Source organism: Crinia signifera, chromosome 5 (genome assembly GCF_055691185.1).
Source record: "Crinia signifera chromosome 5, ASM5569118v1, whole genome shotgun sequence".
Taxonomy (NCBI): Eukaryota; Metazoa; Chordata; class Amphibia; order Anura; family Myobatrachidae; genus Crinia; species Crinia signifera.
Genome location: NC_139221.1, coordinates 66998578 through 67025991, shown reverse-complemented (window position 1 = coordinate 67025991; position 27414 = coordinate 66998578). Strand labels below are relative to the sequence as shown.

Sequence of the window (27414 nt, the reverse complement as noted above, 5' to 3'; positions counted from 1 at the left end):
AATATGAATAGCAAATTCTCAATTTTTCAAGAAAATTTCAAACACTGATTTTTTTAGGGACCAGTTCAGTTCTGATGTGACTTTGAGGGACTTGTATGTGAGACACCCCCATAAATGATGCCATTTCAAAAACTGCACCCCTCACAGTATTCAAAACAGCATTTTGGAAGTTTGTTAACCCTTTAGGTGTTTCACAGGAATTAAAACAAAGTGTAGGTGAAATTTCAAAATTTCTTTTTTTTTGCAGATTTGCAATTTTAATACATTTTTCTAAGGAACACAGTACATTTTACTAGAGAAATGTGACTAAAAATTGATTCCCCCAATTCTTTTGTTTTCATAAATATCCTATATGTGGCCCTAGTGTGCACGGTGACCAAACCACAGGCTTCATAATAGAAGGAGCACCTACTTGATTTTGGAGCCTCCTTTTTATGAGATTATTTTTTAGGCACCATGTAGGTTTCTAGGCACCATAACATGCTAAAAGTTAGGAACCCCCCCACAAGTGACCCCATTTTGCAAACTACACCCCTCAGGGAATTCATCTAGGGGTATAGTGTACATTTCAAACCCGCAGGGGTTTCACCAATTGTGGTACAACTGGGCAGTGAAAATGAAAAATTATTTTTTTTACACAAAAATGCAGTTCTGGCTCCAAATTTGTCATTTTCAGAAGGTATGAAGGAGACAAAGCACCCCAAAATCTGTGCCCCAATTTCTCCCGAGTACGGCAATGCCTCACATGTGACCAAAAAATACCAGTTGGGTGCATGGCAGGACTCAAAAGGGAAGGAGTGATTTTTGGATTTTGCAGCTCAGATTCTGGTGGAATTTTGGTGGGTGCTATGTCGCATTAGCAAGACCCCCCAAGCACCAATACAGTGGAACCCCCCACAAGTCACCCCATTTTGAAAACTACACCCCTCAGGGAATTCATCTAGGGGTATAGTGTACATTTCAAACCCCCAGGGGTTTCACCAATTTTGATACAAGTGGGCAGTGAAAATGAAAAATTACATTTTTTACACAAAAATGCAGTTCTGGCTCAAAATTTTTCATTTTCAGAAGATATGAAGGAGAAAAAGCACCCCAAAATCTGTGCCCCAATTTCTCCCGAGTACGGCAATGCCTCACATGTGACCAAAAAATACCAGTTGGGTGCATGGCAGGACTCAGAAGGGAAGGAGTGATTTTTGGATTTTGCAGCACAGATTCTGGTGGAATGAATGGTGGGTGCTATGTTGCACCAATACAGTGGAACCCCCCCACAAGTCACCCCATTTTGCAAACTACACCCCTCAGGGAATTCATCTAGGGGTATAGTGTACATTTCAAACCCCCAGGGGTTTCACCAATTTTGATACAAGTGGGCAGTGAAAATGAAAAATTACATTTTTTTACACAAAAATGCAGTTCTGGCTCCAAATTTGTCATTTTCAGAAGGTATGAAGGAGACAAAGCACCCCAAAATCTGTGCCCCAATTTCTCCCGAGTACGGCAATGCCTCACATGTGACCAAAAAATACCAGTTGGGTGCATGGCAGGACTCAAAAGGGAAGGAGTGATTTTTGGATTTTGCAGCTCAGATTCTGGTGGAATTTTGGTGGGTGCTATGTCGCATTAGCAAGACCCCCCAAGCACCAATACAGTGGAACCCCCCCACAAGTCACCCCATTTTGCAAACTACACCCCTCAGGGAATTCATCTAGGGGTATAGTGTACATTTAAAACCCCCAGGGGTTTCACCAATTTTGATACAAGTGGGCAGTGAACATGAAAAATTACATTTTTTACACAAAAATGCAGTTCTGGCTCAAAATTTTTCATTTTCAGAAGATATGAAGGAGAAAAAGCACCCCAAAATCTGTGCCCCAATTTCTCCCGAGTACGGCAATGCCTCACATGTGACCAAAAAATACCAGTTGGGTGCATGGCAGGACTCAAAAGGGAAGGAGTGATTTTTGGATTTTGCAGCTCAGATTCTGGTGGAATTTTGGTGGGTGCTATGTCGCATTAGCAAGACCCCCCAAGCACCAATACAGTGGAACCCCCCCACAAGTCACCCCATTTTGCAAACTACACCCCTCAGGGAATTCATCTAGGGGTATAGTGTACATTTAAAACCCCCAGGGGTTTCACCAATTTTGATACAAGTGGGCAGTGAACATGAAAAATTACATTTTTTACACAAAAATGCAGTTCTGGCTCAAAATTTTTCATTTTCAGAAGATATGAAGGAGAAAAAGCACCCCAAAATCTGTGCCCCAATTTCTCCCGAGTACGGCAATGCCTCACATGTGACCAAAAAATACCAGTTGGGTGCATGGCAGGACTCAGAACGGAAGGAGTGATTTTTGGATTTTGCGGCTCAGATTCTGGTGGAATTTTGGTGGGTGCTATGTCGCATTAGCAAGACCCCCCAAGCACCAATACAGTGGAACCCCCCCACAAGTCACCCCATTTTGCAAACTACACCCCTCAGGGAATTCATCTAGGGGTATAGTGTACATTTAAAACCCCCAGGGGTTTCACCAATTTTGATACAAGTGGGCAGTGAACATGAAAAATTACATTTTTTACACAAAAATGCAGTTCTGGCTCAAAATTTTTCATTTTCAGAAGATATGAAGGAGAAAAAGCACCCCAAAATCTGTGCCCCAATTTCTCCCGAGTACGGCAATGCCTCACATGTGACCAAAAAATACCAGTTGGGTGCATGGCAGGACTCAAAAGGGAAGGAGTGATTTTTGGATTTTGCAGCTCAGATTCTGGTGGAATTTTGGTGGGTGCTATGTCGCATTAGCAAGACCCCCCAAGCACCAATACAGTGGAACCCCCCCACAAGTCACCCCATTTTGCAAACTACACCCCTCAGGGAATTCATCTAGGGGTATAGTGTACATTTAAAACCCCCAGGGGTTTCACCAATTTTGATACAAGTGGGCAGTGAAAAAGAAAAATTACATTTTTTACACAAAAATGCAGTTCTGGCTCAAAATTTTTCATTTTCAGAAGGTATGAAGGAGAAAAAGCACCCCAAAATCTGTGCCCCAATTTCTCCCGAGTACGGCAATGCCTCACATGTGACCAAAAAATACCAGTTGGGTGCATGGCAGGACTCAGAAGGGAAGGAGTGATTTTTGGATTTTGCAGCACAGATTCTGGTGGAATGAATGGTGGGTGCTATGTTGCACCAATACAGTGGAACCCCCCCACAAGTCACCCCATTTTGCAAACTACACCCCTCAGGGAATTCATCTAGGGGTATAGTGTACATTTCAAACCCCCAGGGGTTTCACCAATTTTGATACAAGTGGGCAGTGAAAATGAAAAATTACATTTTTTTACACAAAAATGCAGTTCTGGCTCAAAATATTTCATTTTCAGAAGGTATGAAGGAGAAAAAGCACCCCAAAATCTGTGCCCCAATTTCTCCCGAGTACGGCAATGCCTCATGTGTGACCAAAAAGTGGCAGGACTCAAAAGGGAAGGAGTGATATTTGGAGTTTGCAGCACAAATTCTGGTGGAATGATGGTGGGTGCTATGTCGCATTAGCAAGACCCCCCAAGCACCAATACAGTGGACCCCCCCCACAAGTGACCCCATTTTGCAAACTACACCCCTCAGGGAATTCATCTAGGGGTATAGTGTACATTTCAAACCCCCAGGGGTTTCACCAATTTTGATAAAACTGGGCAGTGAACATGAAAAATTACATTTTTTTACACAAAAATGCAGTTCTGGCTCAAAATTTTTCATTTTCACAAGGAATGAAGGAGAAAAAGCACCCCAAAATCTGTGCCCCAATATCTCCCGAGTACGGCAATGCCTCACATGTGACCAAAAAATACCAGTTGGGTGCATGGCAGGACTCAGAAGGGAAGGAGTGATTTTTGGATTTTGCGGCTCAGATTCTGGTGGAATGAATGGTGGGTGCTATGTGGCATTAGCAAGACCCCCGAAGCACGGTGAAATGATGAACCTAATATTCCATAGATGTGTGGTATATTTTAAAACACTCCTTTATACATAGGCCGGGTTTGTCGGGGCAAGTGTCACACTGGAAAATAGTTTGCTTTCTTATTCCCTTTTTATAGCAAACTTTGCACCTTTTTTGTGTCCTGCCCTTTTTTCCAGTGGAGGGGATTTCATCAGGAAAATGCTGCCCTGGTACAATACGGGGGCCAGTACTAGAAGTACTGGGGCCCTCTGCCTGCTGGTTCCCAAATATTAGGCCCTTTATGACTTCCTCTTGAAAGTGCATAAATGTCCCCCTCTGGCCGGTAGAACGGAATAGCACGTAAGCGTTATACAGTGCCATCTGGATGATATACACGGCCACCTTCTTGTACCAGATTTTTGTTTTCCGCAGGGCACTGTACGGCTTCAGTACCTGATCTGAAAGATCCACTCCGCCCATGTACCTATTGTAATCCAGGATACAATTAGGTTTGGAGGTGTGGGTACTGGTACCTCGTACAGGGACGGAGGTGGTACTGTCTCCGTGAATTGTTGTCAGTATAAGGACATCCCTCTTGTCCTTATATTTGACCAACAACATATTTTCGGTGCATATTCCCCTGCTTTCACCCCTTCTCATTACTTGGGCAATGTGCGTTTTTGGGAGGCCTCTTTGGTTCTTGCGCACAGTACCGCAAGCTGCTGTACCTCTTGAACCAAGGGCCTTAAACAGGGGGATGCTGGTGTAAAAGTTATCCACATAGAGGTGATAACCTTTATCCAGGAAGGGGTGCACTAAATCCCAGACAATTTTCCCACTAACACCTACGAGGGAGGGGGGGCATTCTGGCGGTTGAATTCTTGAATCCTTCCCTTCATAAACCCTAAACCTGTGGGTGTACCCTGAGGTGCTTTCACACAGCTTATACATTTTTATGCCATACCTTGCCCTCTTACTGGGAAGGTACTGGCGGAATTTAACCCTTCCTTTAAAATGTATAAGGGACTCGTCGATACAAATAAATTTTTCAGGGATGTACACCTCTTCAAATTTGGCACTGAAATGATCAATGACCGGCCTGACTTTGAATAGCCGGTCAAAGGTGGGATCATCTCTGGGTGGGCACTGTGCATTATCGGTGTAATGTATAAATTTAAGAATTGTCTCAAATCGAGTCCGGGGCATGGCCATACGGTAAAATGGAGTACTGTACAGAACATCTGTACTCCAATATTGCCTAATTTCTGGCTTTTTTACTATGCCCATATGAAACACCAGACCCCAAAACGTCATCATCTCTACTGCATCTACAGGGGTCCACCTAGCAAATGATGACGTGGGGTTTTGAGCAATAAACTGCTGGGCATATAAATTAGTTTGGTCCACCATTAAATTTATAAAATCATCAGAGAAAAATAATTTGAAAAAGTCAATTTCTCTGAGACCTGTGGAATCAAATTGGATTCCTGGCATGGCCAAAAACTCAGGAACCTGGGGCTCAAAATTGTCTGGTGGTGGGGTCCATACTAGATCAATTATTGGGGGGGGAATCTCAGCTGATCTACGGGGGCGTCTTTGAGGGGGTCCCTCATCAGCAGAGGAGGAAGAGGAGCTTAAGGCAAATCCTTCAAATTCCCCGCTTGCATCACTGCCTGTGTCAGAGTCAGAAGCAAGCATGGCATATGCCTCCTCCACTGAATACATTCTCCTGGATGATTGGGAGGACATTTGGGAGGACATTTGGGAGGACATTTGGGATGCCATTTTTATTTTTGTGTTACCGGTAGTGAAATGTTTCAACACGTGTATAGTGTAGGGGGGGGCACAAACTTTATTTCAATCCGGGGGGTATGTAGTGTGTAGTGTGTATGTGGTGCAGAAAAAAAAAAAAATGCTTTATACCAATAAAAAAAAAAAAAATGAAGGGGTTAAAATAAAAAAAAATTGAAGGGGTTAAAAAAAAAAAAAAGGAAGGGGTTAAAAAAAAAAAAGGTCCTGCGCCAAAAATTGAGCACAGATGTTGGTCAGTAACGTCTGTCACTGAACAGCGCTCAAAGGCAACAGGAATTTGATCAAAAAAAAAATAAAAATAGATCAACCCTGTGCCGAAAAAGATGATCAGTGATGTACGTCACTGATCAGCGCACAGCGGCCACAGGACACCCACAAAATCACAGTGTGTGTAAAAAAAAAAATTAAAAAAATACCCCACAGCACACACACAAAAAAAAAGGTGATCAGTGATGCGACACTGATTACCAGTGAGGTGCAGCAGGTGCACAACCTTTGGTGCAACTGACAGGTATATATAAAAAAAAAAAAACCTCTGTACCCCCAAAAAAGTTGCTGATCACCTCAGATATAGTGATCAGCACAAAAGGCGGGGACAGCAGACACAAAATTTAGCACTCTCTATCACTATCTCTCTCTATCTCTCACTATCTAACACTATCTAACACTCTATGACACTGCAGCAGCAGCACTCACAGGTATATCTATATATAAAAAAAAACCTGCGCCCCCAAAAAGTTACTGATCAGTTAATTTATACTGATCAGCACAAAAGGAGGGGGCAGCAGTCAGTTATATAAAAAATATATAGCACAATCTGTCACTATCTCTCTCTATCTCTCTCTCTCTATCTCTCTCTATCTCTCTATAACTATCACACTGCAGCAGCACAAAATATAGCACTCTGTCAGTAGGCCTCTCTCTCTATCTCTCTCTCTCTATCTCTCTCTCTCTATCTATAACTATATCACACTGCAGCAGCACAAAATATAGCACTCTCTGACACTATCTCTCTCTCTATCTCTCTCTATCTCTCTCTATCTCTCTCTATCTCTCTCTTTCTATCTCTCTCTATCTCTCTCTCTCTATCTATCTCTATCTATCTCTCTATCTATCTAGCTAATACTAATACAGTGCAGCAGCACAATATCACAGTATGGCACAATTAAAGCACAGGATCCAGGATCCAGGAAGCAATCAGCAATCAGCAGCGATCAGGTAAGTATTGCAGCAAGTATTTCTGGTCAGTATGGCGGCAGGGGGGTACGGTGACCGCACTGCACGCTTTCCAGACCGGAATGGCGTCTGCAGTGCAGTCACCGTTAGTTTAAATCTCCCTCCTTGGCTGTGATTGGTCCGTCGGTCCGACGGACCAATCACGGCCTTTGGGGGCGGGCGGGGTGAGGTGGGGTGACACCAGTGTCACCCTTACACCCCGCGGTGATTGGTGCTGTACTTTACAGCACCAATCACCTCTGATCCCGTGTCACCGGCGAACGTTATTCGCCGGTGACACAGGAAAACGCTGTGAATGGCTGTTCACACTGAACAGCCAATCACAGCGATCGCCGACGGGGGGGCGGCATCGCAGCCCCCCCTGGGCATGCACGGACATGTCTGCTGTCAGGGACAGCAGACATGTTGAAACTGTCACCGCGTCTATAGACGCGGTGACAGTTTAAATCCATGACGTACATTTACGCCATGTGTCGGGAAGTGCTTCCCGACCATGACGTAAATGTACGTCAAATGTCGGGAAGGGGTTAATTAAGGGACACGATCCTCACGATGTGGCCGATTTTTGACACTTTTCACTTTGATTGACAGAAATCGGGTCAATCGGTCGGTCGCGACCAATTAAAATCGGCCGCGATGCGACCGACCGATTGACCCGATTTTTCCATAGACTTCAATGTTAAAAAATCTTTTAACATTGAAATCGGGAGGATCTTGTCGGTCTTGTGCCATTATAATGGCACAAGATGAGATGGACTTGATTAAGTCCATCTCACATAGGGAAAAATGTTAAAAAAGGTGAAATGGGCCAATATGACCCATTTCACATTTTTTATGTGCCCGCCATGACCCCACGATAGACGTCAACCCGAAGCGTGGCGAGCGCAGCGAGCCCGCGAGGGGCGGCGGTGCGCGTCCTCCGACCTTTTCATTCCCCTACTATCCACTAGGGCGTGGAGTGAGAATAGAATAGTGTGGCGAGCGCAGCGAGCCACCGAGCCCGAAGCGTGGCGAGCGCAGCGAGCCCCGCGAGGGGACGCGCATACCTGTGAAGTTAGACGCGTCCGCTCGCCACGCTTCGGGCTCGGTGGCTCGCTGCGCTCGCCACACTATTCTATTCTCACTCCACGCCCTAGTGGATAGTAGGGGAATGAAAAGGTCGGAGGACGCGCACCGCCGCCCCTCGCGGGCTCGCTGCGCTCGCCACGCTTCGGGTTGACGTCTATCGTGGGGTCTAGCCCACTAAGTAACATTTGTGGGGGCAATTGAAATTAATGAGGTGAAAAAAAAAAAAAAATCGGGTGAAAAATCGGTCGATCGGATCGGTCGCATCGTATGCGACCAAATCGCATGCGATGCGATCGATCCGATTTTTTATCTTACGACCACAACGATCTAAATCGTTGTGGCCGTTCTAGGAAACAAGTACCAAATCCCCTTATTTCTGAAAATCGGAAAGAATGGAAAACATTTAATACCCCCAAAGACATACATAATTTTATGAAGAATGTGCCTTAATTAGCCTGTAAAATAATTACAAAAAGATCAGACGTACAAGTGGGAACTGCTAATATTACAGTCACTGAAGCACAAAATTACAGCAACTTGCTGACCCCTAAAGAGAGAAAACTGTATCCCTTATGCAAATAGGAATATACAGGGTAAAGGATTACTTTTCATAAATTTAATTTGTTTGTTTAAAAGTGTAATATTATTTTCCAGTGAAGCTTCATTTCTCCAAACTGCACAATGCTGTGTGATACATAATTAGGATAAAGTAATGTAACTGTAATTCATATTACGTAAAGACCTGAGGGGCAGATTTATGAAGCAGTGATAAGGGAGCAGAAGTGATACAGTGCCTGGTAATTTATCACCGGCCAATCAGCTCCTATTTAAACCCAGTCTGTAACTTAACAGTCAGAATCTGATTGGGCGGTGATAAAGTACCAGGCACTTTATCACTTCTCCTCCCTTATCACTGCTTCATAAACCTACCCCTCAATTCTGAAGCCTTATCCAGTAATCGCACTTGCTGTTCAATATTTACCAAGCCAAGATTTTCCCAGCTCACATGTGTGAAAAGGAATCCCATAGGTTTGCGCAAACCTAATTGTTTACATATTTCTAGCATTTACTGTAAAAAAATGATCATATTACTTCATCTCTTAATGGAAAATAATTAAAATACTTTCCAACTTCGATATATCAACTCTAACCAAGTCAAATGATCGTATAGCAGTATTTCATCATGGAGAGATGCCAAGTAGCTACTGCTTACTTTCAGCACTTTCCATACACTTAAAAATTATTTGCTTCTACTTGAGCATAATAACGACGATTATTTCCAAAGGTTAAATTGTTACATGAACCACACGTACTAACCATCAAACTGTGCACTGCTGGTTCTGGATTAAAAGAGATTGTGACTTTTAAGTGCATTCCATATATCCTACATTGATCTTCCCACTACATGCTGCAGTTATATTTAAAGACAAGCTATAAGAACCAATAGCTAAACTTATTCTCTTTCGATAACAGTTGAAGTGAAAAAAATATTTCAGTCTCATCTGTTTTAAGATTTGTTTTGCGCTATAGCGGTTCTGAACAGTGACTAAATTGGGTGGTTTTTTTATATATATATGTGCTATAGTTGGAACTGTACCTATACTGTATAGATACAATAAACGGTACTTATGTAATATCTGGGCTCCCTTTTTTCTTATGAGACTGCATCCCCTTGCGGGGCTCGCTGCGCTCGCCACGCTTCAGGCACGGTGGCTTGCTGCGCTCGCCACACTATATAAAATCAACTCCATGCGTAGTTGGATAGTAGGGGTATGAAAAAAATGGGGTGTATTTAACATGGGAGCCCAGATAATACATAAGTACCCAATAAACTATATCCAAGATATATTAGACCAGGGGTCCTCAAACTATTTTGCTCTGGGACCCCATTAGACAATAAAAATAATTACAGGACCCCAGCAAGTTATTGCAGAAGGTCATCATGTCACATGTGTAGTCAGCAGACAGCACATGCATGGCAGCATTGTGGAGGCACAAAAGGCTGCCCAGAGGCAGGAGAAACTAAATCCGTGATAACCATCCCTATCAGTCACATTTTTCCTAATAAAAAATAAAAACACATCCACAAGTCAAGGAACTTATCACGGAGCCTATGTGTTTTCAAACGAAAGCAGAGGATTTTTTTGCACAAAATAGAAAACTGGGTATAATTGAATACCCTAAAGTGAAACACTGGTAGAGAAGAACGATAAAAAAAATAAAAAATAAATTATCTTGCAAAAATGTACAGCCAATAAGATTAGAATTGATATCAAATGCACTGACAGATAGTCACTGCCAAGCTATGACATTTCAGGAATATTATTCATTCAGTGGGAATATTCCAAAAAGTACAGTAGTTCATTTAAATTTATTAAAAGGACAAAATGGCTAGCCATGGCTATCCTATTGTTCTCAATACAATACATACTGTAGAACAATGCAGTAGGGGATTAGCAGAGTAATCCAATTCCTCACTTAATCCTATTACATGAATAGATGACAGTGACTCCATCTGTACTATATTTCCTGGGCACTGCAAAATATAAGGTGCCCACACACTAGAACGATTTTTTGGCCGATTGACCGATTTCCGATAAATTGGCCGATATAGCGTCCGATGTTTACCGATAATCGCCCTAAAATCGTCCGATGAGCACTCCCGTGGATCTTTTGCTAAATCTTCTGATTTTACGTGCTGCATGAAAGATCAGAAGATTTAACAAAAGATTCATAGGAACGCACACGGGATCTTAAGATAAATCTTTGGTAAACATGTGCGCTTGCCTGAAATCTTTTGTGCAGGATGGACAAAAGATTTGAAGGCTAATTTATGCACAAATCTTAAGATCGCAGATTTTTCTAGTGTGTGGGCACCTTAAGAAACGGAACACCAACAGAGAATTTAGTGGAAGATAAGTTGTATACAATAACCTTTTCTTGTGGACAATCACTGTAAGAATTATTCATAAATCAGACTATACAAACATGATTTAGAATACCAAAGTGATTATGTCATTGCCTAACGGGATATGTTAAAAATAGCCCGACTGCAATTAGAAATCATGCTCCACTACTATATTAAATACAAAGATCATCTCTATAAAATGCGTAAGACGAATTCTTGGAAATGTTTATGAAACCCACTTCATCTAGATGATGAATCACATCAATACTTTATACTATGTTTGTCTACAATCAGTCAAACGCTTTACTGCATTATTATTCTACTAATTGTCATCATTTATTTCTAATTCTCATATCCATGTGGTCTTTCAGATGATTTTACATTGTTTCATAAAAATGGACTACTGCAGCATACAGTAACTGTGGGGAGCATGTGCAGTTCAAGCCTGTTGCCTTAGTCTGCTGCTACGCTTGACATACCTTACCGTTCCCAATCTCGGTCAATGTATATGTTAAAATATGGAAAAGTAAAAAACAAATCCTGAAAAATCATTGCAACCCGTTTCTTATTTTATGTCCATTACCATGATGACCCAAAATCTGTATCCCCCATGCGCATACTGATCATCTATGGAAATGTGTGTCCAAAAAGCTAGCTTTGTTTCAGACACCTTAAAAGGGAGAGAGCTTCTAAATATGTGTGTGTGTGTGTGTGTGTGTGTGTGTGTGTGTAATCATTTTTGCAGGAGTATATTCCTCAGGTAATGTTTAAAGGATAAAAACAGTTCTTGTACGGCAGTGGCTGCGGATTGGTTCTCCTGGTGGACTGTGGTTGAGCTGTCCAAGCTGATATGTGCTTAATTAATAGACAGCAGCTGAAATAATTTTTTATAAAAGTATGTTATTATTGTGTAAATTTGAGTATAGAATATGAAATAAGTGTGATGTTTACTGTAGGTCCAAATGAGTTAGAAATCCCAGTATTACATACCACAAATCTATAGTTTTCTATTGTAATACTCCTGTGTTAGAATTTTTTGGGGAGTAAAGTCCCTGTGTCATCTTTATTAAGGTTAACTCTCATATACTAAAAAACATAGGATTTTGATGCTTCTAAGACGCACATGCCATAACGGGATACATATAATTAAGAGTCGATAATGTCCAAATCCTGTGCACTAATTTTCAAAATGGTGGATCGGCATCTTTGAACAGGAAACGCCATAGAAGCGAATGGCAGTAATCTGTCCTGCTATATATAGGCCCTCCAGTACACTATTTTTGTTACTCCTCCTGATGAAGTCCAGCCTAAGCTTATACGTAAGACACAGAAAGCCTCCACCTCCCCAGCAATTTCTCAACTTCCTAATGTAAAATTGTTTTATTTATTTATCCTGTGTTACTAATAAATCTCATAAAATGACATGGGTTCTTGTATTCACATGACACACTCTCACATTGAGTGACCACACACTGGATCTTTGAATGAATGTACAAAATCCGGGTAAACTATACGATGACATCATTGCCACAAGAGACGTTTCATTAAAGACCATCTATTGATTTATATTACAGCACGCAAATTACTTCATTTCACAAGTAGGATAGTAAAAATAATACAATAGAAAGCACTGTTTCCTACCCTTCTTTTAGCAAATATATTATATATCTATATCTATCTATAGCTATATAAAAATAAAGATGGAGCACCTCTCAACCAGATCCCTTAGCTGGCGATCGCCGGCGGAGAGGCGCTCCATCTTACGCGGACGCGTGAGCGCCAAACACGCTTGCGCATCCCAGTCACTCAGTGGCATTTACAGTATAGGCTTTATTCTGTTACTTCTTCCGGCAACACAATGGCTGCTCCAGTATATGTTGGTAACAGATTGATGAAGCCAGCACATCTCATGGCACATGGCTCTCAGCTTGTATATATAAGATAAACGTGACTTTGTTGAGCAATCTCTACATACCCCTTGCAAGGTAAAAAGTGAACAAATTTTTGAATTTTTTGGTAAATTTTAATAAACAATTTTTTTTGAACTGCTACAGAGGATTGCTTGCCTTCGGAAAGTCACAACAACAGTGTAAATACCTGTATTCCATTATTGTAAAATGATTAGAAATAATTGAAAGTCAGCGGATGGATGCACACTTACCTGAGCAAGTTCTTTTTGTTCATTAACCAATCTACTGCAGCTAGCAATCATTTGATCTAGTGCATACAGCCTATCTTCAAGCCCCTTAATGGCTTTCATGTTCTGATTATCCAATTTGGCAACATTTTGACGGCATTCGGCCAAAAATGGCTGAATTATTCGCGGATCCAGCTGCAATTTTTGAAAAGAGAATGTTAATTTTTAGTAAAGGCAAAACATGATAAAAAAAGTAGGGCATTTCACTTTCACACAAGAATATGTAAAAGGTATATAAAACAACAACATGTGACACAACATGACAGCTTTAATTATTGGTTTTTAACATATTAATAGAATTCAAAATAGAAATCAAACTTTTTTACAATTTGTGATGTTTGTAAATCCTTCACCTTACTTGACTTATCATTTTAAAAATAATAATTGTTTGCTGAGGGCAATGGGGTGACTGCTACCCCAGTAGGCATAGTGTAAATGGTGCATGGCCTACATCACAAAACGTACCAGGAAAGACTAAAAGATCTTAATATGTATACTTTGGAGCAGAGAAGGGAAAGGGGGGACATGATAGAAACTTTCAAAAATATCAAGCGCTTTAACAAGGTACAGGTGTGAGATATTCTTCACAGGAAGAGGAGCAGCAGAACACGAGGATATGCACTGAAACTAGAGGGAGGAAGATTTAGGGGAAATGTGAGGAAGAATTACTTCACAGAAAGAGTCGTAGATAAGTGGAATAGCCTCCCATCAGAGGTGGTAGAGGCAAATACAGTAGAACAATTTAAACATGCTTGGGATATGCATATTGATATCCTTACAAAAAAAATTAGGATCAAATATGGTTTGAGGTAACATGTTTAAAAAGGGGCAGACTAGATGGGCCAAGTGGTTCTTATCTGCCGTCAAATTCTATATTTCTATCTCAAATTAATAAGTACTGTACAGTATGTGCCCAAAACAGGGAGCACAGGCGTATAAGTCCATTCAGATTTGTATAATTCTGCTACTTATGCTTGCTGGTGCTATACCAGTAAGGTTGTACAGGGGTACAAAAGGTGTATGATCATGGCCGCCACGACTAGCTAACCGCTGCAATTGGCTGTTTTTGGACGCTCCGATGACATGCATTGCTACTAAATTCATCACTTAAGCATTGATCATGCTTTTGTAACAGTGTTCAGGCAAATGTACTGTTCTTTTCTTGGTACTTGTTTCCTAGCACGGCGCCCATCACCTACCGTATTTAGTGGTACAGGAGTGCTTGTACAATGAAATATCGCATAGCATTGCATGCCAGCAAATGGCATGTGATGCGATTTTTAATTGTACAAGCACCCTAATGGGTGCTTACAATGTTAAATGCAACCCGATTGTCAATGCCAACCCGAAACGTGGCGAGCGAAGCGAGCCCGCGAGGGGCGGCGGTACGTGTCCTCCGACCTTTTCATACCCCCACTATCCATGTCGAGTTGATTTTAGATAGTGTAGCGAGCACAGCGAGCCACCGGGCCCGAAGCGGAATACATGTAAAGTAATCCATGTCCCCTCGCCACACTATCTAAAATCAACTCCACGCCGATGTGGAGAGTGGGGGGATGAAAAGGTCGGAGGACGCGTACAGCCGCCTCTCGTGGGCTCACTGCGCTCGCCATGCTTCGGGATGGCATTGATAGTGGGGGTGACGTTGACAATGGGGGTGCATTTAACATTGTAAGCACCCATCAGGGTGCTTGTACAATGAAAAATTGAATCGCATCGCATGCCGCTATATTGCTTGCGATGTGATACGATTCTATACGATCAAAATCGGGGGGGCGCCGTGCTAGGAAACAAGTACCCTTTTTTTTGTGCAAGCCAGATGGAATACTTATTCTGCTGTATTACAGACGTTGTTGCAGTGTAGCCGATGCACAACAGCAAACATGTTTCTTGCAAGTAAAAAAAATAAAATGCTTTACAACATGGGCGCAAAGGGGACATAAGTACTGCACTCACCAAGCAGAACACATGCCAAGCTCTGCATATAAGTGAAAAAACACTTTATGCAGGTGTGGATTTTTCAGTAGTAAATTCTGAAAACTTTTGCAGCAAGCTATTCATTAGTCTCAAAATCTCAAGTGCATAAAATGAGAAATGGAACATTGTTTTTCCCCATTTATTGTAATTAGGAAAGCAGCACACAAGAGGAGTTTTTTAATTCTATACTTTGCTAACAGGAACGCCGAGCTATCACATAGAGAACCCATGTGTTCATTCTAGCACTCGCCATCTTTGAAAACCCATGCAAATCCGCTTTACTGCCTGAGGCGTCGCTGTCTGCTGTAGTGCTTCTAGCATAGTGTGATCTCTATATCAGCACTGATTTGCAAACCAGACCTGTGCTAGAAACACCCCAACAGACAGCGACACTCCAGGCAGGGAACAGGAACTGCATGGATTTTCAGAGAGGGCGGGTGCTAGAATGAACACTAGATTCATTCTTGATAAAGGAATTTATATTTAGTACTGAAAGCCATAAAAACTGCATATGGATAATAACACAGGATTCATCAGCAAATAGGGCACAGTTACTCGTATGCTGCACTTAAACCAGAATTTCAAAGAAAACAGAAAAACAATAGTTAAGCCAAAACTTTAATATTGCTTTGTGGTTTTATATTACTCAACTATTTTTGTCCTGATTATTGAACTACAGATGTAGCTATGCTCATCTATCACGCAATGTGTGTGTATTGTGGCATGGATGGCGTGACTAATGTGCCTGCAAATGAGGTGCACGCGCATGTTCATTCATACAAGCATTTAAAAGAGTAGATAAGACAGTAAATGCCAGTTATAACGATTCAAAGAAGAATGAAAGAAACAACCAACGGTAAAACCAGTGGGTTTAGGAAGGTGAGGTTACAAGAGTCGAGAAATATAGTTCTAGAAACAATTATTTTTGCTTTTATAAACAAAAAGTAAAATAACAATGTAACATTTCCTACACAAGCAATTCTTATAAAGTACAAAGCTGTAATAAAATCGGTATTTATAATTAATACATCTTCTTACTGCAATGCAGTATCAGAGGTGAACTAATTATAGCACCTTAAAAGGTAATCTGGTGCGGCATTACTACTTTTAATTGGAATAGGATTTGCTACGGAACTTTTAGAAGTTTATCCAGAGTTAGAACTGCTGATGGCTACATGCACCACTGATACAGGTGCTAATGTAAATCAAAAGGTATGTGTATTAGGACCATTTACAGTGCATTACTGTTTTGACTATCAGAGGACAATTCAAAGTATTATTTTGGCACCCATGTAAGATGTACGGCGCATTGTATCTGCAGTCTGCTGACACTAAGGGGATATTCAATCTCAGGTCACGACTGTCGGGACGTCCGGACAGCACATGACCCTGTCCTGTTCTCGGCAGTCGGGATTCAATGTCCGCGAGAAATGGCCGTGGATCGTCGAGATTCGGGCATGAGCTTGACAATGCAGTACTGAACTCAGCAAAACGACCCAGAGTGCTTTTAAAGTCAAGCTCGTTTTGCCAAGATGCCTGTTCAATACTGTCGGGAAAGACAGCACTTAACAGGAAACTGCCGGAAATAGCGGCGGGGGATTGAACCCCTTAGGTTGGGAGAAGCTGCTTCACACAACTGATCACATTGTTTTCGGGTTCAAATTAGCACCAGCCACAGGAATACACTTGAATACCTTCTGGGTTCTTAGCCCAGGAATTAAAATCCCATCCAATATTTGAATCACCCCCTCAGTGTGAAAGAACACTTTCTTTGCTCTTTGAAATTAATGCACGTCTGTCAAAGGATTAGTGATAAAAATATCACCTAAAGTGATAAACATATGACAAGAATAAATAAACACATAAAAAAATATTTCTTCCAAGTGACACATCTGAACCAAAACAGATCTAAGCTTTATGGGAAAACTGTTGTCTGGCTCCAATGATAATTGAGATCAAAAAGATATGGTTTCATGTAAAAGCCAAAATAAAATAATTGCAATTATCTTGTCTTTTTAATTTACACGTTTTCTCAATCTATCTTTGAACTTTAAACCATGACAAAATAATGGGTGTACACTTCAGATCCTTCATTTGTTCTGGTCGAGTTATTTTATTAGATATAGAGACAATTAATGCCAAATTAAACATCCTGTGAAGAATCAGTTTTAAAATAGTCTTGGAGATTCTTCTTGCAAAAATAATTTCATGTTTAAGTGAATGAGAATAATCTATCTTATTACTTGCCACTGGCTCCTCCTGTGACCTTACACCGTATATCCAACACAGAGAGGAATCCACTAAACTGTTCTGTACTCCGTTATATTATGCAATACTGGTCTCATATTTATTTATGATTATTTTGTAACTTTCATGTAGTGCCAGTGGTTAAGCACATTAGCTAGTCAGGGCCAGATGGAACAAAATAACTTACAGAAAAATTAGAATTTTGAGGGCAAGTCAGGAAACGAGTATTTTAACCCTTTGAGTGCCAAGTAAATTTGTCAAAATAGGTGTGAATTATTCTTCGTAATGACCTGTAATGTTTACCTTTTATGGGAAATATTATCTTTTTTTTATTTATTTTTTTATTTGAATTTATATAACAAATGTGAGCGATGCTGGCATTTTTAGTGCATATTTTCAACATCTCTCAGAGATATGCTGGCACTCAAATGGTTAAGAAATGTGTACCAAATACAGAAAACTTTCTTAAAAAAAAAATTAGAAAAAAAAATATGTAACTTGCTATCTGGAAAAAATACTCCTGTCCCACATCCATCCATCCACACACACACAATTGTATGCAAAGCTGTACACAGAATTCAGTGCTCTCCCCAGCGCAGTTCCTTTGGGCGTTCGACCCGGCAAGGTGCACCCTGCGGCCTAGTCGGGCCACGGCAGATGGGACGGAACCTCCAGCATTGCCACTCTACTACACTGCACTGCGCCAGGGCTCCCTCTCTCTCCAGCATGTCTCCCATCTCATCTGGTGGGGTTCACTCTTTCTGGCGCAATGATATGGGGGAGGGGGTAATCCCCCCCTGGCATCGAGTATGTAGGCAAGCGCCACTTATGTGAAATAATGTGGAATAGGTTTTACAGTATATGTATAGGGCATTATGGCATGTGGTATAATATGGAATAGGTGTTATGGCGTGGCATAATGTGTAATAGGCATTACAGCATGTAATGGGTGTGTGACGTGTAGTAGGCATTAGAAACACACTGTCCTTAATTTTAGTGTGCATTTGGTGTGGGCTGAAAGACATTTTTTACTGCAATGAGGGCCAATAGACGGTGCTAAACATGCAGCTCCCCACTTTTTTTTTTATTGCAAAGACCCCCACCCGGCTACTTCTTGAGGTCTCCCGGCTGGAAAAATTTTCTGGGGAGAACACGAATTATTTGCTGCTGTGCACAATTTCCATTGCTGGGACAACAAAGTGACTTGGCAGAGGTTCTCAAATGCAGTCTTCAAAGCACCCCAATGGTCCATGTTTTAATATATCCATGCTTGGTCACAGGTGACTTAAATAGTACCTCGTTCAATTTGATTTAACCATCTGTGCTGAGCAATGGATATACTTAAAACCTGTACTGTTGGGGTGCCTTGAGGACAGTGTTTGGGTACCTCTGGATTATTGGATTCAAACTATAAAATATCCAACAACTCTATATTTTGTAAGAAAAATAAAGTGTCATGCAAGTTGAAAACACATTTTATGCATAGTTCTTACAAAGCACACGTGAAATTATTTGCAGTCTGTAATCTACATGTGCACTATAAACAATCGCATATGTTTTCATGTATTCTATTATGAAAGATGCTTGTCAGCTAACTTTAACGATTTAGTTTACAAGCCACATGTAATTTAAAATTACTTTTAGCAGGAAGTCATACTTCTTATTAAGTAATTGGCAGATAATAAATACTAAAGCAGCCATTATAAACTATCCAAAAGGCAAAATAAAGTTTTATTTTATTTTCCATTCTTTTTCCAGCTGTTGAATAGGACATGATTTTACTTTTCGAACATTACATACCCGCACTAGTTCCTCAATGTCGGGTGATTAGTTACAAATGAGTAGGATATGTATATCATACAACTATTATTAAATACATTAATACACAATTTATTGTATAGATACATAAATACATAATTATTAAACTATAATCAATTTAATGCTCTGTAAAATTGTAATATACACAAATGGGGGTTTCCAACCACCGGGCGCAAAATGAAGTAGGTAAAAGTCTCTGAGTCTTCCTATGTTCTCCTCAAGAGTTGCTCGACCATATAGGAGAAGATTTCAAAAGAGAAGAAGGTCGTTAGGTCTGACCAACCCAAATGTAAGACAGAGATGGCACAATGAATGTTTTATGAAGAGATGAATGGGCGTACCCTACTTACGGTGGGTAGGGCAGCGTACAGGCACGTAGCGGTTTCTTTTTTTCTCTTTTTCTTCTTTCTTTTATTTTTCTCTAGTGACTCTCTTCCACGTTGTGACCCTCAATAGTCGTTGGTAAACGTGGTGTGGAAAGAAGGTATAATATCTGAGTTTACACTTAGTTGACCATATGTTAAAAATTCAACACCCCGTGACTTGATTTCTTGATAAATGGAAAGGTGCTAGAATCGTACCTTACTCACCGACAATGTAAGAAAGGTACACATATAAAGGTTTCTTTTTACTTAACGGGATTATTTCTCCTTATGTAGACCAAATATTGGCGTACCCCAACTCACGTGGAGAAAGGTGTCTTCATGCACGTAGCGTTTTCTTTAATCGATGGGGCTCGATGTGGATCAATGGACCAGATTTCTCTCCCAATTGTATAGTGAAAAATATATAATAAAATTGTGTCAAATCTTGGGTTTAACTTAATTGACTGTTGAAAATAAACACCCTGTGACTTGTTTTCTTAATAGACAGAATAAGTGCTTAGGATCGTACCTTACTCACCAATAGTATAGGTAAGGTACATACACAAAGGTTTCTTTTTACTTAGAAGAATTATTCTTCCATGTGTAGATCAAATAGAGGCGTACCCCAACTCACGTGAAGAAAAGTGTCTTTGTATACGTAGCGTGTTCTTTATCTGGTTGGGCTCGATGTCGATCAATAGATCATGTTTTTCTCCCAATTGTGTGGTAGACAATATGGAAAAATTGTGTCAAATCAATAATAGATAAAACCTCCTTTGTATTAGAGGTAGGATATGTGATTAAGTGTTTATTAAATTAACGTGACCAGAAGGTACTTTATATCGTACCGTAACTCACACGTGATAGTGCAAATATGCTTTCATAAAGGTTTCTTTTCTATGGAAACAGGATTCTCACCACCACAGCTTCCCTTGTGCTTTGAGAGAATAAGGAGGTGTATACCAAAGAATATGGAGTCCCCGATAAAGCTATGCCAGCGTACCCAACTCACAATTGTGGGGGTATTTCACCACCCATAAAGGTATCTTTGCTCCTTCGAGTAATCAGGGTATCTGATGCCAATCTCTGATTCCAAAATATTCCCGAAATAGAGATCTCTTTTAAAAATGATTTATTGTACAAAAATAACACAGTAAAAATCCTTCATCCCAACAATGAGAGGATCCCACAAAAATATTTAAAGAGCTCTCCACAATGAGTCCCAAGGAAGCCCAAAAATACAACAAGATAGAATCCAGGAAAAAAAATAAAAAATAATAAAAAAGTCACTAAAACATTTCTTTAAAAACTTTTTCAAAAATACATACAACAATCCAGGAAAAGACGTCCAGAGGAAGGAATGATGGCTGCTCACTTTCCACAGGTAATTGTCAACGCGTTTCGGTGCCTACAGCACCTTTTTCAAGACAATGTCTTGAAAAAGGTGCTGTAGGCACCGAAACGCGTTGACAATTACCTGTGGAAAGTGAGCAGCCATCATTCCTTCCTCTGGACGTCTTTTCCTGGATTGTTGTATGTATTTTTGAAAAAGTTTTTAAAGAAATGTTTTAGTGACTTTTTTTTATTATTTTTTATTTTTTTTCCTGGATTCTATCTTGTTGTATTTTTGGGCTTCCTTGGGACTCATTGTGGAGAGCTCTTTAAATATTTTTGTGGGATCCTCTCATTGTTGGGATGAAGGATTTTTACTGTGTTATTTTTGTACAATAAATCATTTTTAAAAGAGATCTCTATTTCGGGAATATTTTGGAATCAGAGATTGGCATCAGATACCCTGATTACTCGAAGGAGCAAAGATACCTTTATGGGTGGTGAAATACCCCCACAATTGTGAGTTGGGTACGCTGGCATAGCTTTATCGGGGACTCCATATTCTTTGGTATACACCTCCTTATTCTCTCAAAGCACAAGGGAAGCTGTGGTGGTGGGAATCCTGTTTCCATAGAAAAGAAACCTTTATGAAAGCATATTTGCACTATCACGTGTGAGTTACGGTACGATATAAAGTACCTTCTGGTCACGTTAATTTAATAAACACTTAATCACATATCCTACCTCTAATACAAAGGAGGTTTTATCTATTATTGATTTGACACAATTTTTCCATATTGTCTACCACACAATTGGGAGAAAAACATGATCTATTGATCGACATCGAGCCCAACCAGATAAAGAACACGCTACGTATACAAAGACACTTTTCTTCACGTGAGTTGGGGTACGCCTCTATTTGATCTACACATGGAAGAATAATTCTTCTAAGTAAAAAGAAACCTTTGTGTATGTACCTTACCTATACTATTGGTGAGTAAGGTACGATCCTAAGCACTTATTCTGTCTATTAAGAAAACAAGTCACAGGGTGTTTATTTTCAACAGTCAATTAAGTGAAACCCAAGATTTGACACAATTTTATTATATATTTTTCACTATACAATTGGGAGAGAAATCTGGTCCATTGATCCACATCGAGCCCCATCGATTAAAGAAAACGCTACGTGCATGAAGACACCTTTCTCCACGTGAGTTGGGGTACGCCAATATTTGGTCTACATAAGGAGAAATAATCCCGTTAAGTAAAAAGAAACCTTTATATGTGTACCTTTCTTACATTGTCGGTGAGTAAGGTACGATTCTAGCACCTTTCCATTTATCAAGGAATCAAGTCACGGGGTGTTGAATTTTTAACATATGGTCAACTAAGTGTAAACTCACATATTATACCTTCTTTCCACACCACGTTCACCAACGACTATTGAGGGTCACAACGTGGAAGAGAGTCACTAGAGAAAAATAAAAGAAAGAAGAAAGAAGAAGAAAAAGAGAAAAAAAGAAACCGCTACGTGCCTGTACGCTGCCCTACCCACCGTAAGTAGGGTACGCCCATTCATCTCTTCATAAAACATTCATTGTGCCATCTCTGTCTTACATTTGGGTTGGTCAGACCTAACGACCTTCTTCTCTTTTGAAATCTTCTCCTATATGGTCGAGCAACTCTTGAGGAGAACATAGGAAGACTCAGAGACTTTTACCTACTTCATTTTGCGCCCGGTGGTTGGAAACCCCCATTTGTGTATATTGTTTGGTATTGTTGATTATTGGGTGATAATCAGGGGTCAGTACATTCTTGAGGCAGCATAGCGCCATCACAGGTCTACTCCTAAAAAATCTGTTTAGCTATTCTGTAAAATTGTAGCTTAGAAGAAGTGTAAAAGACAACACATTTCCAAGCAAATCTACATATATAGAATTCGCACCTGCTTAATATTATCTTTTTTTTATCTTAGGGACTTTTGATAACAAACCATATAACAAATTATCACTGATACCTGTTCATATGGAAACATAATCTCATATATAAAAGGCTGTATCTTTTGGGAACGTTCCATATATTAAGTCAACAGATCAACATTTAGAGGAGGCGATTAAAATGTTTTTTTGGGATACACCCAAAGTCATGGGCGCATATCAGAAAATTTCAATTGTTGCTCAGAGCGGTTGCCCATTACTTTTTAAGTGCCCAAAACCTCTGGGTTTAACTGCATCCAGTGAACCAAGGTAAAGTTTAAAGACGTACTCCACAAACTATAAATACATGTTAGCTTTGGGTGGAATTCGGTAAACTAGGAAGAAGAGAGGACTGGGCAGAAGCATTGATGTAGCATTACATGATTTTCAGCTTAGACTGTTACATGCATTATAGAATCTTCCAAATCGCCAAATCCACCAATCACTGGTAGTTAAACTTTATATTTATATTTCAAGATCTAAATTTATTAATGATAAACCATCACTTTCCTGAGTAATGCCCCATACTACATCAGTGGCAAGTACAAAAAAAATGAAGAGAAATTCAATTTTATTCCACTCTGTGAAATATTAGTGTGTACATGTCTCCTTACAACCCTTACATGCTGTATTGAGTGATGTCACAGCCCTGCATCGCCTACTGACGCAGAGGCAAAGCGACGGAGGATCTCAGCGTGTAACCTCCCGGCACATGCGGCGGACAGGCTCCTTGATAAAGGTCCATGATTGGGGATCGAAACATCGGGGCATGCATACCTAAATAAGCGGACTACACTGGATATTTATTGACTGAAATAAACACGCTTAATATTTTATCACAAGGCTGATTTGTGATATTGGAGAGTGCGCTTCACTTCCCACCTGTTGGTAAGGAGACAACGGACTATTTGGGTGCATGTACATACATGTTCCTGTTGTAGGGCACCACACTGCTGTATTGTTTGGGTGAGAGTGCGGTTTCTTGTGTATCACTATAAATAAATAAATAAATATATATATATATATATTTACATACACACACACACATATAGATAGATAGATAGATAGATAGATAGATAGATATAGAGAGAGATAGACAGAAAGTCAGAGAGATAGAGAGAGAGTTAGAGTGAGAGTGAGAGTGAGAGAGAGAGAGAGAGAGAGATTTTCAAGATGGATAAACCTCGGGCCTAATACCTTCAACCATGGTCGTCAATGATGCAATAGTGATTATGGGACTGTAGATTTGTAGTTGGAAAATTGTGCAAGACCTTCATGTCAATAAGATGATACAGTTAATCAGAAGTTCTTGTTCCATAACATATGACAGCAAGAACAAAATTAGTTTTGATCAAATCAGGTTCAGAGACATCAACAAAAAAGCAGTTCATGAATAACATTAATTTAAAACCCCTTCAAAATTACTGTCTGAAGAGGTAAAGCAACATTTTCAATATGCAACCACAATCTCAGTTGGAGAGAAATGTCACAGTGAACAGATTTTTCAAAATATATTTTACAACAACTAAGAGAACAGGTTAAACCATGGTCAAGGAGCATAGGATTATAATTGCTTAACGTTAAATAAAATATATTATTAAAAGCAGCACAAATAAAAAGGTAAAAAAATAACGAGTGACAGTGCTATAAGAAAAACAACAAATAAAAAAAAAAAAAACATTAAAAAGTCTTACACAAGTCAAATAAATAACCAATAAACTGGTCAGCCAGTTCAAGGATGGTGGCAAAATTAGTAACACAACTTTGGAGAGAGAAGAAAAGTTAAATATTGTAGAGTTGATGTAGAATTTTTTGGTACTTGTGTATTATCAGGGTGCCCGATTTAATGTAAATCGTATACGATATCGCATCCGATTTAGCGGCCGATTTGCGGCCGATGTTTGGCCATTTCCTGCCGATTTGCATGCTATTCCATCCTTGCACACCCCCAGGTACTATGCGCTGTTATGCGATGCGATTTTTGGGAAATTGCCCCTTATTGTACAATTAAATATTGCATAGCATTGCATGCCAGCAAGTGGCATGCGATGCGATTCGCAATTTTGAATACACCCCCATTGTCAACGACACCCCCACTATCAACGCCAACCCGAAGCGTGGCGAGCGCAGCGAGGCCGCGAGGGGCGGCAGTACGCGTCCTCCAACCTTTTCATACCCCCACTATCCACGTCGGCGTGGAGTTGATTTTAGATAGTGTGGCGAGCGCAGCGAGCCACCGAGCCCGAAGCGTGGCGAGCGCAGGGGACGCGGATCACTTTACATGTATTCCGCATCCGCTCGCCACGCTTCGGGCTCGGTGGCTCGCTGCGCTCGCCTATCTAACTTATCACACTATCTAAAATCAACTCCGCGGCAACGTGGATAGTGGGGGTATGAACAGGTCGGAGGACGCATACCGACGCCTCTCGCGGGCTCGCTGCGCTCGCCACGCTTCGGGTTGGCGTTGATAGTGGGGTTGGCGTTGACAATGGGGGTGCATTTAACATTGTAAGCACCCATCAGGGTGCTTGTACAATTAAAAATCGAATCGCATCACATGCCGCTATATTGCATGCAATGCGATGCACTACGATGAAAATCGGGGGTGTGCAATGATAGAACAGCATGCAAATCTGCCGGAAAATGCGAAAAATCGGCCGCAAAATCGCATACGATTTTTGCATGCGATTTTCGGCCGATTTCGCGGGCGACAAGATAATACACAAGTAACATTTTTTTTTTTATTTAAATGTAGGTATAAAAAGGAAATAAATAGAAATCCTGCCAAAAGTCATAAAACACACACATTCTACATATCTATACATACATACATACATACTGTACATACACAGAAAATGGGGATAGGTTCATGCACAAGTAATTATTTCACAAGAATATGAGTGTCCATCTGACGGAGAGTTAAAATTTAGGTGCAGCTTCATCCAACAAGAGTGACAGAACAGCTATCAGGAAACATAGAAGGGGAGCGCACAATTGAGCATAATAAAATGTATTTATATAGTAAAAAATATAGCTCACATACATCACAGTAAATTAATAACAGCTTGCCAGCGTGAAGTATGAGAAAACCCGGCTAAGGCACAGAGCCGCTGCACAATTACCACAGACCCAGCAGAATTCCTCTTTCTATCGGAGACCCCAACAGATGATCTGCACTGGCGGTGTCCCTCATCCACCACAATCAGCACGATTGTCTGTTGTGACAGCCAGGTTTTCTCCTGCTTCATGCTGGCAAGCGGTTATTCATTTACTAAGATGTATGTGAGCAATTTTATTATGCTTAATTAAGCGCTCCCTTCGAATGTTTCCTGATTATATTCACATATACAGGTTGAGTATCCCTTATCCAAAATGCTCAGGACCAGAAGAATTTTGGATAACGGATTATTCCATATTTCAGAATATTTTTATATTTCAAAGATGTATCTTGCATTTATGTTGTACAAACACAACAAACACATGAAACACAAACAAATATATTTTATTTGTGCATAAAACAAGGTTTCAACACATGAAATACAGTTTATGTACTATCTCAGGCACTGAATTTGAATGCCAAACTATCACTCTCTTGCACATACAGTAATTACTGCCAGTTACATATCATGTCCTCAGTAGTGCTGTTACAGATGCCCCAGCAGTGTCAGTTACATATCATGTCCTCAGTAGTGCTGTTACAGATGCCCCAGTAGTGTCAGTTACATATCATGTCCTCAGTAGTGCTGTTACAGATGCCCCAGCAGTGTCAGTTTCATATCATGTCCTCAGTAGTGCTGTTACAGATGCCCCAGCAGTGTCAGTTACATATCATGTCCTCAGTAGTGCTATTACAGATGCCCCAGCAGTGTCAGTTACATATCATGTCCTCAGTAGTGCTGTTACAGATGCCCCAGCAGTGTCAGTTACAGATCATGTCCTCAGTAGTGCTGTTACAGATGCCCCAGCATATATAGGAACAGTATTGTGCGGCACTCGACTCCACTCCACAACCAACAAGTGGTATAAACATGCGGCGGTGCCTTCCAAATCAGAAGGGGATCCCCAAGCTGTATGTACGATTCGGACGGCGGCACTCAACCAGGAATAATCAGTCCCACAAAGGTCTTTTAAACCAACGTTTCAAAGCACTTTACTTGCTTTTTCGTCGTTACCTATATACCATACAGTATGTCCCGGTCCTCTCCCGCCGCCGGCCAGCGTGCGTCCGTGATGACGTCATCCGCCCACTTTGGGGGAGGGCTGGGAGGGCACCGATCAGTGAATATGTACAACAAGTGAATGACAAAAATACATAACATTTACATGATTCAAAGTGTTTGCATTCAGCATGAAGAATATTGGCATAGTAATCGACACATGAAAAACGTTGACACAATAAAATATTAGATAAACTACATGTATCGTTACAGGGACACTTCATGACAGACATTCACAATGCCTGAATCTATTTCAGGAAGCAGGACAACCCAAGGTATTCATTTAACCCTCTGGGTGCCTGTGTGTTCAACCTGAA

The 27414-nt window shown here is 40.6% G+C and overlaps 1 protein-coding gene across 1 annotated transcript in view; it reads right to left on the bottom strand.

Moving 5' to 3' along the window:
* The window catches only part of RB1CC1 (RB1 inducible coiled-coil 1), a 145167-nt gene that overhangs the window by 70162 nt on the left and 47591 nt on the right, over positions 1–27414 (bottom strand). The window contains exon 7 of the mRNA XM_083187391.1: positions 13130–13300. Coding sequence (XP_083043517.1) covers positions 13130–13300 — 171 coding nt within the window. The remainder of the gene's footprint in view (positions 1–13129; positions 13301–27414) is intronic.